The sequence below is a fragment of the Ovis aries genome, chromosome 12 (assembly GCF_016772045.2).
Source record: "Ovis aries strain OAR_USU_Benz2616 breed Rambouillet chromosome 12, ARS-UI_Ramb_v3.0, whole genome shotgun sequence".
In the NCBI taxonomy this organism is placed as follows: domain Eukaryota; kingdom Metazoa; phylum Chordata; class Mammalia; order Artiodactyla; family Bovidae; genus Ovis; species Ovis aries.
The window spans coordinates 62,600,480-62,615,040 of record NC_056065.1 but is presented as its reverse complement, the minus strand read 5'-3'; the positions used below and the strand labels follow the sequence as shown (position 1 = coordinate 62,615,040).

General features: G+C 51.2%; 1 protein-coding gene across 1 annotated transcript; it reads left to right on the top strand.

Moving 5' to 3' along the window:
* Positions 1–250: 250 nt before the first annotated feature.
* Positions 251–10,973, top strand: ZNF648 (zinc finger protein 648). The gene is made up of 3 exons (XM_027976126.3): positions 251–5,344; positions 5,737–5,889; positions 8,997–10,973. Exon 3 carries the CDS (start codon positions 9,057–9,059, stop codon positions 10,746–10,748), a length of 1,692 nt encoding a protein of 563 aa, XP_027831927.1. The 5' UTR covers positions 251–5,344; positions 5,737–5,889; positions 8,997–9,056; the 3' UTR covers positions 10,749–10,973.
* The last annotated feature ends 3,588 nt before the right edge of the window (positions 10,974–14,561 follow it).

Below are 14,561 nucleotides of genomic sequence, written 5' to 3'. Positions count from 1 at the left end.
CGGTGGGGGCTTTGGAAAGAAAAGGCCCCTTTTACCCTGGCCAGCCCTGTAGGTGGTGGGGCCCACAAAGGCCCCAGGCAGGAGCTCCCTAGCTGCAGGGTCAGAATCCTGGTGGCAATGCTCAAGTGAGCCAGAGGGGGAGCCAGAGAGCTGGGAAGCCGGTCCTTAGGCAGAGAAAGGGCAGAGCAAAGCCAAGGAATGTGATGTGAAATGCCTGATGGTAGTGTGGCCCGGTCCCTCCCCTTCTTTACTTGGCAAACCCAAGTTTATCTTTCAAGACATCTTGAAAAAAGGGCATCTCTTTTGGAAAGACATCTCTGAAGTCCAGGCAAGGCCGATTTCTCCTTTTCTGACTACCCACAGCATGCCTCAGAGTCACGTGGGGGTTTGTTGAAATGTGGATTCTAGGGTTCTCAGACACCTGAAGAACCTCTGGGGTGTGGCCCTGGAATCACCATATTTGACCAGATCCCAGTTTTTCTCATGCAGAGCAAGACTGATGCCAAGCATGTTTTTCAAATGTTCTGACCAGGAATCAAAGCAAACCCAACTAACAAATACAGTTTTCATTACAACTCCATACATGTGTCTGTATATAAAAGTAAAAAAAAAAATAGTACTTGCAATTAGACTTTTGTTATGTGTAAGACACTCTGATCCATTCTGCTCTGTTCAAACAAGAGTGTCAGTTATGGCTCACGAAAGTGATTTCTTGTCCTATTCGCAAATTGAGTCCTACAGTTTGAAAACTCCAGCCAGAGTTGTGCCCAACACATGTTTGATGAATGAATAAGTGAAAGATGGAATACTTAAATGCATCCTTGTGTCTCAATAGCTGGAAAGCAGCAGGCTGCATGAGATCATTTCTAACATCTCTTCATTTAAAATTCTGAGTCCTGATGCCTTTTTTTTTTTCCCCAGTTTTCAGATTTCTAGTAATCTTTAGTTAAAACAATCTCCAGTAATGGAATTTAGAGGCTTCTGTTTCAGTTTCTTCATCAATTACAGATACGCAGTGTCTTCTAACCTCCCCAGACCAGCCAGAAGGACCAGCAGAGGCAGCAGGTAAATCTATAGAACAGGAGACTCCCAGGAATTGTGTTTGTGGTGTTCTTTCTTTGTCTTCTATGAGGTCCCAAGGCCGAGTGAATGAGGAAGAATCTGCAGCCTGGAAGGGGGTGCCATTCTCAAGGCCAAGGAAATCTTCTATTGTGTCAGTGGACTGAGTGAGTGTTTGACCTTCACCATGAACTTCAGAGATTCCCATCCTGTTGCCTGTAGCTTATCCTCCGGAGGTGGGACCAAGGGCTTCAGTGGTCATCTGGGAGGGTAACTACAGCACAATGTGGGCCTCGAGGAGCTAAGAGGGGGGTGGTCTGCTTGGAGCTCGCCCAAGGGGCTCTGGTGACCACTCTAGCTCTAGCTCATACATAGGGGAGGCCTTGGGCCTGCTCAGGAGAGGGTTCTGATGGAGACTAGAGGTGGGCTTCTCTGCTGTTTGGACTGCAGTAGAGGCGAGTACCTCTCTCCTGAAATCATTCATATATTACTATTGATCATTAGGGCTTCCCTGGTGGCTCAGAGGATAAAGAATCTGCCTGAAATGCGGGAGACCTGGGTTCAATCCCTGGGTCGGGAAGATCCCCTGGAGAAGGGAATGGCAACCCACTCCAGTATTCTTGCCTGGAGAATCCCATGCACAGAGGAACCTGGTGCACTGCAGTCCATGGGATCTCAAAGACTCCGGCACGACTGAGCAACTAACACACACACACATTGGCTATCATGGATTGAGTGCTTGCCTGTCACTTGCACTGCGCAAAGCACATCACCTCACTTAAACCCCATAACAAAGCTGGAAGGTAAACACTATCATTAACCATAATTTACAGATCAAGAAACTGAGGCCCAGAAAGGTTAAGTAACTTGTCCACAGTCACACAGCAAGTGGGGGAAACAGGATGGTTGGAGTTATCACCACATTCTGACATCCTGTCTAGAACACAAACCTCCCATTCCTGGCATCGATTGCCACGTGTGTCAAGTGTAATACACAATGAAAAGCCCTGATATCACTGCTCTGGGAGTATCACTGGCCTTGAGAAGATCTGCTAGGCTGGCCTCTGAGTGGGAACGCTTTGGGGCAAGGAGACCAGAGTAGGAAAGAGAAGATGGTGCTCTTCCAGTGGCAGAGTAACAAAGGACAAGCCTTCTGGAAGGACGGGCAGGGGGGAAAGACATCAGCAAGGTCCCATCAGCTCTAGGCTAAAAATAACAATCTATTGAAAAACCGCTACATTGGGCTAAAAACTTCAAAAATATTGTTTCAGGAAATTTTCACAACCTTATAACAAAGGTTGTAATTAATTCTTTTTCCCATTCTATAGACAGAGGGCCTGAGGCTCAGGGAAGTTAAAGATCAAACAAGTCAGGTCATCAAACAAACAGACCTGGGATTCAAAGCCAGGTCTATCCCCCTCCCCCTCCTGAGATTATGTACCAAGTTTCCGTTCCACTCACAATTCGCTTGCCACATGTGTTCTATTACCCAGTAAAGTTTGATGCCTGTGAGGAAAACAACAAATATTTGAAGTCTCTCCCATGCTTGGGCCACTTAAGTGGCTCCATTAATCTTCTTCAAAGATGACACAGGCCTTGGGCAAGAAAGCAGGCTGGATGGTTGATTTCTCACCCAGAGTTCCCACTGTTGGAGAGCAGCTCAGCTAGATCACGGCGCAGACAGCTAAAAGCAGAGCAAGGCGGGGCTGGTGGACCGGGGTGCGGGGGAGCTGCAGGGGTAGGGGTTCTGGGGCCCCATCAGTGGAACTGGGCAGTTTCTCAGGGTCTCTCAGAATCACAGTCAGCCCCAATGTCCAGGCTCAGCCATGGTTCGTGAGCTCAGCGAGATGCCACGTGTCCAGGATGGAGCGCCAGTCTGTTCCATCATCCACTCATGTCGCTCAGCCCAGCCGCTCCAGTCTGTGTGGCTCACAGGCACCACTGAGCTCCGGCATCTTGCCTGGCCGGGGCCAGGTGCCCATCCATACAGGCCTCTCTCCATCTCTCTTTTCTCCCCTTCCCAGACAGGCAAGGGGACCCCTGTTTTCACCACTGCCAGTCAGGACATCTCAAAGGGAATGCCCGATTTTGAAGGCAGACTTGCAGATAATAACAAACAAAAACAATACCTCCCATGTCTCCGTACCTAAGGGGCTGGGCAGAATGATAGAGATTCCAAAACTCTAAAAAAAAGGAAAAAGATGGGGCCTTCCCGTCAGCCCTCACGCCTAGTGGTACTCAGAGTGACTATTGGGGAGAGTCAGTATGGGTGATTGTGTTTGTGCTGTCAAAAAGGTCCTTTTGCCCTCAGGTCCGAGCAGGCTGACCAGGGCTGAGCGAGACCTGGAATTCGTTCTGAGGCCGGCTCAGCTCTCTGCTTGCAGCTCCTGAGGATGGAGAAGTTCCACAAACAGTAAAGATGCAAAATGGGATGTCAGAGGGGGCTCAGGGGACCTCTCAGGGTGATGCCTCGGGAGAAGGGGCTCCTGTTACATCTTGCTGTCGTGAGTATCCGGGCTGCTTCTTATCCCATTTCTCGTTCATGAAGTGGCCTGGCCCACAGTGCGGTGGCCATATCAGGGTGTTTTGAAAGCCGAGGAGGAGGCAATGTGGGTGAGTTAACATGAAAGTCCCATGGCCTGTGGGCTTTTGTTCTACAGTCAGTTGCTAGGGTTTCTAGAAATAAAGCATGATGAGAGAAAAGCTGTGTCAGCTGGACCATAATGAGTTGGGCCTTTAGGGGACCCCTTGTCTCCTTGGGGAGCTGTGGCGAGGGCAAAGAAGGTCTTCTTCCTCTGGGGGCGAGGGTGCACTGCAGGGACCACACACACACACAGTCACGCAGCCTTGGGTGGACGGACTGAGGGTTTCCAGGAGGGAGGGAGGGTGGAGCTAGACCAAGGCCAAACATGCAGGCTCTGAGGTGACCGTGTCTGGGCAGTTTGTGGTTAAGACCCTGGTACCTTGGAACCGGAGCTGCACTCAGTGTGGTCTTAGGGCCGTGCACCTGGAAAGGGCACTAGGCTGTCTGTGTCTCTGCGCTCAGTCTGTGGACCAGAGAGTAACACTGACCGTAGCAGGCACTCCCCTGGAACGCGGTGAGGACGGGTGGACTCACTGCTCGCGGTGGCTGCAAAGTGTCGTCCCGAGGAAGAGCTCTGTGCGCTGTGGTGCTGGGAGTGGGGAGGGACACATGCACCCCTCCCCAGCTCCAGCTTTGACCTCTGCCGGCCCCTCTGAGGAATCTAGTCACTTTTCTGCCAAAGGGACCTGAAGGGCAACCTGTATGATAGGGTCGCTTGGGAAATTTTCAACAACAGTGTTGGGTGTGGGTTGGTGGCAATGCCATCAGATAAGTTGCTATGGGAGATATTTTAAGCATCAACTCTTCCTATCCTGCCCCCTTGCCCCTCAACACCAATGGTTCTCATCCTTTTTTTGGACCACAGCCCCTTCGGGAAATGGGTCCTTTTGCCCAAACAGCGTATATCCACATATCTGTAGCATTCTGTACTTTACTTCAGGGATGTGCGGATTAGAAGCCTTGTTGCAGACTTGCAGGCTCAAAGACTTAGAGGCTTCCCTGCTGCCCGACTTCCCCCTCCGAGGCCACACCTCCAATACTCCAAGGGGCAGAGGGACCTGCTTTTCTCCATCGCATCTGAAGTTTACTGCTCAGAAAAATGTGGCAGGCGTCACTATCACTCTCAAGGCCCTGGACATATAAAAGGAGCCCCATGAGTCACGTGTTCCCTAGAAACAAGAATATCAGTAATAACAAGGAGGGCAGCTGACTTTTCGGGGCACTTAACTATGTTCCGCACACAGTGCTAAGCTCTTTTTGTGCATGATCTCATGAGGACACTGCCATGATCCCCATTTTACAGATATGAAGCTAAGGCACAGAGAGGTCAAGTAACTTGTCCAAGGTCACACAGGTTGTCAGTTAAGGTTTAAATGCACCAGAACCCTCAGTATATTTTTGGCCACCTGGGGACATCACATTCTATCCCCTTTCTTAGTGTTCTGAGCACTCACCCTAATAAAGGCACCCTAGACTTGAGTGGGTACCAATTCTAGACATACTGAGTCTCAATCCTGGGCCAATTTTCTCTCCAAAATGAACCTGCCTGGGCAGCAATGCCGAAAGATGGTGAAACAGGCCTGGTTTGTGCATGAATTAGGAAAGAAAATCATCTTCCTATACCCCACGGGCATCTTTGAGCCAAAGATAACTACAGAACATTCTGGAAATACCTCTGCTCAAACCACAGTGCTGCAAAAGGTGCGTACTAGAATGGGGGAGGTAGGGGTACAGACCAAATACCTGGTCCTGCCTCCCAGGAAGAAAAAACACACTTCCTCATGAAACTCACAATGCGACCAGAGGCTGAAAGACATATCGGGGCGGGATGGAAGAAGGGAGTGCTTGCTCTACCGGAAGAAGGGGTGAGAGTGGGCAGGAGGGACAGGGCCACCTGCAGGAGGACTGAGTAACCTTCCTGAGGGCGGGAGGAAAGGAGAGAGCGAGGAAGACTAGAGGGGAGGCGGGCTCAGAGGGAGCAGCGGGAATTGGTTCAGGCTGTGAGACAGGGCAGCCCCCCTGGACTTCCCAGGCTGCCCTCTGGGCTGCAGGCAGGAAGGCTGAGTGTCTTACACCAGCCCCACCTCCCGAAGCTCTCTCCGCAGCTGCTGGACTGGACACAAAAGTGTGAGGGACTGAGACACCGTCTCTGCTGATTCGTACCCAGCTCTGCTCCCTGTTGCCAAGAAGCCACACAGGGCAGAGAAACCGGGTTGGGGGCCTCCTTGGCTGTCTGCATTGCCCAGGTAAGTGAGTATTCATGTGTGAGCCAGAATTGAGCCAGGTCTGAAGGTGGTGGGCAGGGGAGAAGAAGGGAGGTGGCTGCCCTGCAGCGCACTGGGTACCATCTATGCAAGGAAAGAGGGGGCTGGGGCCAGGAGCTGGAGCAAGCCCTGAGGCCAGGTTTCTGCAGCGCATCACATCCACGGGTAAATTGGGTGTGCCAGGGCTGCACCTGGACAGCAAGTGTGGAGGAAAGTCCAGGGAAGGACTGCGTGCTGCCCGCCTCTGGGGTCAGCGCATCTGGAAAGCAGAGGGGCTAGCTGCACCATGGCATCAGGGTTCCTCTTCCAGACACGGAATATTCGTGTCAGCTTGCCAGAAAACCCCCGCCTGAGCCCCTGCCTTCCTCTCGGTCTTCTTGGTGGTCAAGAGAGCACCTTTGGCCACTGCAGGAAGAAGCGAGCAGGGGGACGTGGCTGAAGGCAGGGAGGAGTTTCCCATCTGGAAGGCAGCCCCCTGTCAGCAGTGAGTTAGCAGAGGGCTGGGTGCTGCCCTGAGGAGGCTCACTTCTGGCCCGGAGGACGGAGATGAGACGTGTGTTGTGTAGAAGAGGGGACATGTGCCAGAGGCAGGGTGGGGAGTAGGTGGGATGCAGTCTGTGAAACACTTCCCATGAACTTGCACGGCACATTGCCCCACAGAAAGAAAGAATCCCAGTGCTGTGCCCCCCCCCCCGCCCCCCCCCACACACACAGACAGCTACTCTCTAAGAACCACTGAAAATACATCCAACCTGGTTTCCTGCCAAGAGGTATGTCAGCTCAACTCTAACACATTACAGGGACAGAGCAGGATGGTCAGAGGGAGGGAGTGGCCCCTGGGCTTTGGGCACAAAGGGACAGGAGAGGCTGGACCCCAGTCATCACTGCCCTGTGTCCTCCCTTCGTCTGTGGCTTCTGTGTCCAAGGAGAGAGTGAGGATTCCTCTCCTTAGCTGCACCTCCACACACATTCACAGTACCTGGGCTTATGATCAGGCAAGAGCTGGGAGAAGGGCAGCTTGATGGCACAGGGGCTGATAAATCAGGACATGACCTTACTGTGTGAACCTCGAGCACCAAACTGCGAGGAACGTCCACCTAGACACCGCCCAGAGGAGCGAGCCGCTCAAGTAACAGTGCTGCAGTCACTGAGTGCCAGGCGTTTGTGTGCAGGAGCATCCCACAGACGGTACAGAAGGGGCAGTATCTCCATCCTGCAGATGAAGAGGACCAGGCTCAGAGATGTTTGTTGCCACAGGCATACGATTTTAACCATTTGCTCCACATCTGTCCAACAAATGAATCTGTCTTGCTGAGAAAGGATGGAACGCCTCCGCCCTGAAGGGGGTGCAGAGCTGATCCCTCTGAGAAGTGGTGGAAGGTGGGCGGAGGAGAAGCTCAGCAGCTTTCGGAAAGTAAACACTCAATGACTCATACTCCTGACCGCCCCGGGCAACAGTCTCTGCAATCTGGCCTCTCTCTCCTGCCGAGGGCAATCTGGGTCAACAGGGGCAGGGAGGAGCCCAGCCACAAGGCCCTGTAGCCAAGGTACCTTGGCCCAGAAAACACAAGGGGCTTTGATGCATCAGAAAGCAGGGGCTCTCCCCCTAGGATGCTGTGGTCATTCTTGGGCGGGGGCCGGACTCCAGGCAGGGCCTCCATGGGGAGGCCACAGCTGGGAGGCAGGACAGCTCCTTGAAGGCAGAAACCCCAGGGGTGCTGCCTATGAGTTGTATGACCTTGGGCAGGTAAGTAATCTCTTGAAGCCTCAGTTTATGAAATGGAAAGGTTACTCTAACAGAAACAGTGTCTATCTTAAAGGTTGCTGGGAGGAATAAGGAAAAGTCATGCTTGTGAAGTACTCAGGACATTGTCTGGCTCATAACATTTGCCCAGAAAATGGAACTGCTAGTACTGCTGATCTCTGGGATTCTCAGAAGGTTCCCTCCAGACCAAACTCAGCCCTTGGGTTAGAAATTGCTCCTCCCCCTCCCTCCCTCCCCCAGCCCCACAGAGACCCTCAGTAGCCTGCCTCTCACTCCAGGCAACCCCTGTAAAACTCATACAAACCATCCTTATTAGCCAACCCCAGCAGGTCTTTGTGTCTTCAAGCTAAAATAAAATCAATCAGAAAATGCATCTCAAAGGCTGCCTTGTCGTGCCTTGCTGTCAGAACCCTAACTCCACACTTTTCAAGTTGGGGTATAGGCACCCCTGGGATAAATGTGGGTATGCCAGGAATCTATGAGGCCACAGGCTAAATATAACACGCTGGGGGAAAGTTAAAACATTTAAACCGAAGCTAACTTAAAACACTCTTTTCATGTTAAAATAAACAGGACATAGAATGTGCATTCCCATGAATGTTTAAGATGAAGCAGTATTTCAGGGGTAGTTCAGGCTTCAGTGGGCAACCCTTTCTCCCTGGTTGCTTGCGTTTTACCCTGCCCACCAGCAAGGGAGGCTTTGCTACAAAGGCCTGAGAAGCCCCACTCAGGCAGGGAGGGGCAGCTGGGTTTCTTCTTGGGAACACCGTAGTGTCTTCCTGACTCACCCCCATGCTCCCAGGAGCTGGTCTGTGTCCTTGGAAGAGGTGGCCCACACAGCCCAGTGTCTGGGAGGTAGCCTCGCTGCCACTGTCGAAACACGGTGGGCTTGCTCTCCTGGCAGGAACAGCAAGAGCCAGCCTGGTTTTCAGCTTTCTGCCTGGGCCGAAGGTTTAAGAGGTCCAAGAACAACCAGACCTTGCTTTCTGCCCTCTCATCTATTCTTCCTCAGCTCACAGAGAACCCACCTGGCTAGCAGTTGGTGTTTGAGCCCCAGGGTGGGACAGAGCACAGATGCTACTCAGCAAATGCTCACACTGGCCATCCTGACAGCATTGTCTCCTGGGGCTTCCGGCAAGGGGGACCTCCAAAGGATTAAGGGTGACTGGGGAGTTTTCACCAGGGCCCAGGTCCTCCTTCACCTATGAGGGACCAACAGTGTGGCTGGTGCAGCTTCCAGCTGCACACAGACCTGTAGTGAGAACTCAGTCCCTGTGGCCGTGAAGGTGGCTAAGTCTGTTCTTTGCGATCTTCCTTTTTGCAGGTTTCCTGAGCCAAGTGAAGGTCTGTCTTGGAGAAGCAGGAGTAGAAGGGGCTGCACGTAATGGCGCAGGGGGGCCCCCAGGATGGGTGGGGAGACTCATCTCCCCTCTGCAGCTTGCCTGGGGAGGCTTATGACCCCGGAAGGCTGAGCCTCAACTTGGAGAGTGAGGATGAGGCCCCTGGAAAGGCAGGAGACCAAGGGGCCACTGGTGACCCTGATCAGCAGGCCCGACCCAGGGGCAGCTCCCAAGTGACCAAGGACAATCCTGACTTGCTCTGGCAGCATCCAGCCCGCAGGAAGGAAGAGAAATTCTCTGGCTCCTTTAGCACCTCAGGCGTGGAGAAGAAACCCATGGCACTGCCGGGGAAGAAGGCCAGTGGGGAAAGAGATGTGTCAAAGATCACCCCAACCGGGGCCTCCCCCAGAGCAAGCACGAGTCCCAGCGCCCTCCCCAGGGGCCTCTCCCGCAAGTGGTTCAGTGAGACGCAACCTCCTAGGGCCTCACTACCTGCTGGTGATGAGGGAGACTCAAGGACAAATCTGGACGCCACCCTGGGGGTCCCATCCAACTTCCTTGGTTCTGCAAGGCACTTCCGTGCACAGAAGGAGGGAGATGAGTCCCCAGACAGCTCCTCTGCGGGGGTGTGTGTCCCCAAAGCAGGGGGCAGTTGGGACCTCTCCACGCAAGAGACACACACACCAGCCCAGGAGTCGGCTACCCAGTCCCGCCTGGCAGCGGGGGAGGCTCTGGCCAAAGCGCGGAAGGGCTCTAAGGACCCGAACCCGGCGGGCTCCGAGGAGGGCAGGCAAGGGGAGGCGCGTCCCTACAAGTGCCTGCGGGGCGGGAGGGCCGTCCAGAAGTTGACGGGCGCTAAGCCTTACGCGTGCGAGCTGTGCGGGAAGGCGTACTCCCACCGGGCCACGCTCCAGCAGCACCAGCGCCTGCACACGGGTGAGCGGCCCTACCGGTGCCCCTTCTGCGACAAGACCTACACCTGGTCCTCCGATCACCGCAAGCACATCCGCACGCACACGGGCGAGAAACCCTACCCGTGCCCGGACTGCGGGAAGGCCTTCGTGCGCTCCTCGGACCTGCGCAAACACCAGCGCAACATGCACAGCAACGACAAGCCCTTCCCGTGCGCCGAGTGCGGCCTGACCTTCAACAAGCCGCTGTCGCTGCTGCGCCACCAGCGCACGCACCTGGGCGAGAAGCCCTTCCGCTGCCCCACCTGCGGCCGGGAGTTCGCCGTGGCCAGCCGGATGATGGAGCACCGGCGCGTGCACTCCGGCGAGCGGCCCTTCCCCTGCCCCACCTGCGGCAAGTGCTTCACCAAATCCTCCAACCTGCTGGAGCATCAGACGCTGCACACCGGCCAGAGGCCCTTCAAGTGCGCCGACTGCGGCGTGGCCTTCGCGCAGCCCTCGCGCCTGGCGCGCCACCAGCGCATCCACACCGGCGAGCGGCCCTTCCCTTGCGCGCAGTGTGGCCAGGCCTTCGCGCGCTCCTCCACCCTGAAGCGGCACCAACAGATCCACTCCGGAGAGAAGGGCTTCCTCTGTGCCGAGTGCGGCCGGGCCTTCCGCGTGGCCTCGGAGCTGGCCCAGCACATTCGGGTGCACAACGGCGAGAGGCCCTACCAGTGCGCCGACTGCGGCCAGGCCTTCACCCGGTCCAACCACCTCCGACGACACCGACTCAAGCACCACAGCTGCAAGGAGCCCACCACCCCCTCCTCCGACGATGAGTGAGGGCGCCCTCGGCTGGCCCTCAGGGAGGGCGAAGAAGACACGGCCGACCTCGGATGCGGTGACAAAAATGACTAGCCGCCTCCTGCCCTCAAAACCATCTGCAAATACAGAGAAACCATCGGGGCTCATCCTTTTCTGAGAAAGGTGCTTTTCTGTTTAAACGTGAATAAAGACCAGAAGCTTGGTCTCCTTGAGGGAATCCTCCAAAGCAAAAAAGCATACCTGTGGGGATGGGAGAGTTAACCAAAGAGGTTTGTGTAATAAAGTTTTATTAAAGTTTAAAGGAGATAGAGAAAGCTTCTGATATAGGCATCAGAAGGGGGGCAGAAAGAGTACCCCCTTGCTAGTGTTAGCAGTGGCGTTATATACTCTCCAATGAATCAAAAGAATGTCTGGAGGTTGTAAAGACCTCACCAGACCTACTCCCATAATTCACGTTTTAAGGTAACAGGATTAGCCAGGAGGTTTAATCCAGAGACTGTCCTCAGGCAGGATACATTATTGTTATATAATCCTAAGGAAAGTAGAGGGGAAAAAAGTTTGTCTTTTCTTCCTCCTTGAGAATTCCAGACTCCTCTCTCCTTAGGGACCCCTAGAATTCTTACCAACCTGCCTAGGAAATGACTCTCTCAAAACCCCGGCAGATGGCTCAGCCTTTCAGTTTCCTAACAGATGACTTTACCCTGGGCAATGTCTTTATGAGTCGTGGCTTTGAATTAGAGAAGGCCTTTATCTTAGAGGGGCTTCCCTGGTGGCTCAGACTTTTAAAGAATCTGCCCACAATGCGGGAGACCTGGTTCCATCCCGGGGTCCCCAAGATCCCCTGGAGAAAGGAATGGCAACCCACTCCAGTATTCTTGCCTGGAGAATCCCATGAACAGAGGAGCCTGGCAGGCTGCAATCCATGGGGTCTCAAAGAGTTGGACACGACTGAGCAACTAAAACATACTCTTTATCTTAGAGAGAGGGGTGTTTCTGTTCTGTTTTGTCGTTGTTATTCAGTGGCTAAGTCGTGTCATACTCTTTGCATCCTATGGACTGCAGCAGGCAAGGCCTCCCTGTCTCTCACTAACTCCCTGGAGTTTGCCCAAGTTCATGTCCATTGAATCGGTGATGCTTTCCAATCTTCTTATCCTCTGCTGCCCTCTTCTCCTTTTGCCTTCAATGTCTTATGATTAGGGACCAGTTATCCTAGAAATCCACAACAGCCTTAGCATCTGGAAAAGAAGTCTGCCCTCTCACTGTGGAGCTTAGTACCTGGAGCTAACCCCCAAGTCTTACCCACAAAATTTCACATGTGCTTCCTCTCTGGACACCTCTCTTCTTGTTTCCACCCTGGAGCTTCAGTCACATTTACAGAGGAATCTGCCCATTTATAGAGATATATACAAAATTTCTCCATATGAGCCTGCCCATGGTTCAGGGAAACTTTAAGGTTCATTTAAACTTACTGGGATCATGAGTTCCAATTTGAAGTACATAAAATAAAGCACCCCTTGCCCAAATGCCAATCAGCTTGTGTTTCACCATCATTAAAACCAGGTTTGAAAAACTATCTGACTCACAGCTGTTCTCTAACAAGGTTAGAGTCATGTAAATTGAAATTTACATGACTAATAGCAAATCTTAAAGATTACTGAGCCATCGATTTTGGAATAGTAATTAGCTCTGGACCTCAACTGGGAGGAATCCATAATGTCAGAGAGTTCATTGATGCATGGGGGCTGATAACACTTTTGATCTTGCCAAAGTTAAAGATACTTCACAGAAAAGGTACTGTACTCCCCTTTTGAGGACATTTTTAGTATATTCCTAAAATCATCCCCAAAGTCTGCCAAATCTGAATTTCTCTTGTCCTTCACTTGATTTGGACCCAGGAGTGACTGCTAAATAGTCACTCATGCTTGACACATGGGGGCCAACTGGAAGTGACATATGTTGTCAGACCTTGTTTGACCAAGGTGTCTTAGAGCTCTGACTGTATGCCTGGAGGTTTTGTGCATGGATTCCCTTAGGTACATCTGCATGTCCAAACGGCATAGTTAGCTGGTTCTGGGTCTGTACGAGAGCTGGTGATTGGGTTCCTAGTCCATCTCCATATTTACCAGTGATGTGATCTTGAATTGAGCCTCTGTGTCTGAAATGGCACAGTAGAAATGATAATAATGGGGTAACGAAAGTGACCTTCATCCTCCCAGGAGAAGGATGCAAAGGTGTTAAACTGGTAGAGAAGTCATAAGAACCAGCCATAACCTGGTGACTCTAAACAGAATAGAGTCTAGTATTTGTTGTTGTTGGTTTTTTTTTTCTGTGTAATCAGTGAAATATTTGAAAACTGAAGTTACTATTTCTTTTCTTTGTATTCTTTTTAAGATGGTTGGTAGTAGAGTTATTTTCTCCTAATTAAAAATTTTTGGTTTGGCGTATAATTTCTTAAGGTGGTTGTTCCCCAAACCAGTTCTTAGAATGGCTGTATAGCAATCACCTGGGATGTCTGTTAAATGTACACACTTGCTGAGTCCTAGCCTTGCATATTGACACAGGTCTGTAATGCATCTTGTAATCTAATTTGTAAAGCTTCCCTTGTGTTCCAGTGCACAGCTAAGCTGGGACCACTACTGGTATAATTAATATATTGGTGATGCTCAAATTTTATTTAGTAAACAGATAATAGAGGAATAAGAAGTGGGTGATATGGATGAGAGCATGGTAGAACTGGACTAAAAATAGGCACAAACTACTAGGACATCTCCGGACTTGGCCATGGTAGACTCAAACTAGCAAGCAGGTTTTGAGGTGTTCCATAATTTCATTTCTGAGATGAGATGATGCAACAGCTAGGTATGGCTTCCAGATGGTTTCCCTTTGCGGGAGGGAGTGAGTTAACAGGCCGACTAGATAGGATTGTTCTTTGTACTTTTGGAGCTCTATAGTGTGTTTCTATAGGAGTATATAGTGTACTGAATATTATATAATATACTGAAGAGAATTTCACTAATCTTCAGTGCCTATTACCCAGGCTACCCTTGTGGGTCAGACAGTAAAGAATTTGCCTGCTATGCAGGAGACCCAGGTTCAATCCCTGGGTCAGGAAGAACAAAGAAGTCACTTTTTTTTTTTTTTTTAAAGAAAGTTGTCCCAGTCTTTTCTCACATCAGCTGCAGGGGTCATGTTGAGTAGGTATTGTAGGGAGAAGCAATCCTGTTGCCATAGTTACAGGACCATTCCATGGTACACAGTAGAAGGCAGCAATATGTGGAGTGGATGACAGAAAAATCAACCAGCTACAAGCTGGCTTGGCACACAACCTGCCCAATAGCCTGCCTTCCAAATTAGAGGCAGTTGAATCCTCTATTTGCAGAAGAATCAGTGCTAAAATACTGGTTATTCTTGCTCAGATTGCTGCCCTCGAGTGATGTGAGCTATTTTCTATTCTAGCTTTCTATATATCCCCTGCACCTCATATCTTATTTCCCTAATATTTAGTTTAAAGTTGGAGCAGGGCCCTCTTTGTGATGGAGGAAATTTAAAGCTTCTCTCTAGAATAGCCCCTGTTGCCACCATTTAGTTTGCGAAAGTTAGCTTGGATATGCCTAGTAAAAATGTTCATTTATAAGTTTTCAATTAATAAAAAATTCTCCTGTATTTACCAGAGTCTACAGCCAACATGATCCTTTGGATAAGATCCTTTGGATAATAATGATAAGAGTTGGCACTGACTTTTTACTTAGTGTGCCAAGAACTCTTTTGAGTGTTTCTTATGTGTTAACTATTTCATTTTTAAACTAAACCTATTTCCCCATTCTATTTTCA

Coding starts and splice junctions, on each gene's coding strand:
- ZNF648 (XM_027976126.3), top strand. CDS start 9,057: ATGGCGCAGGGGGGCCCCCAGGATGGGTGGGGAGACTCATCTCCCCTC.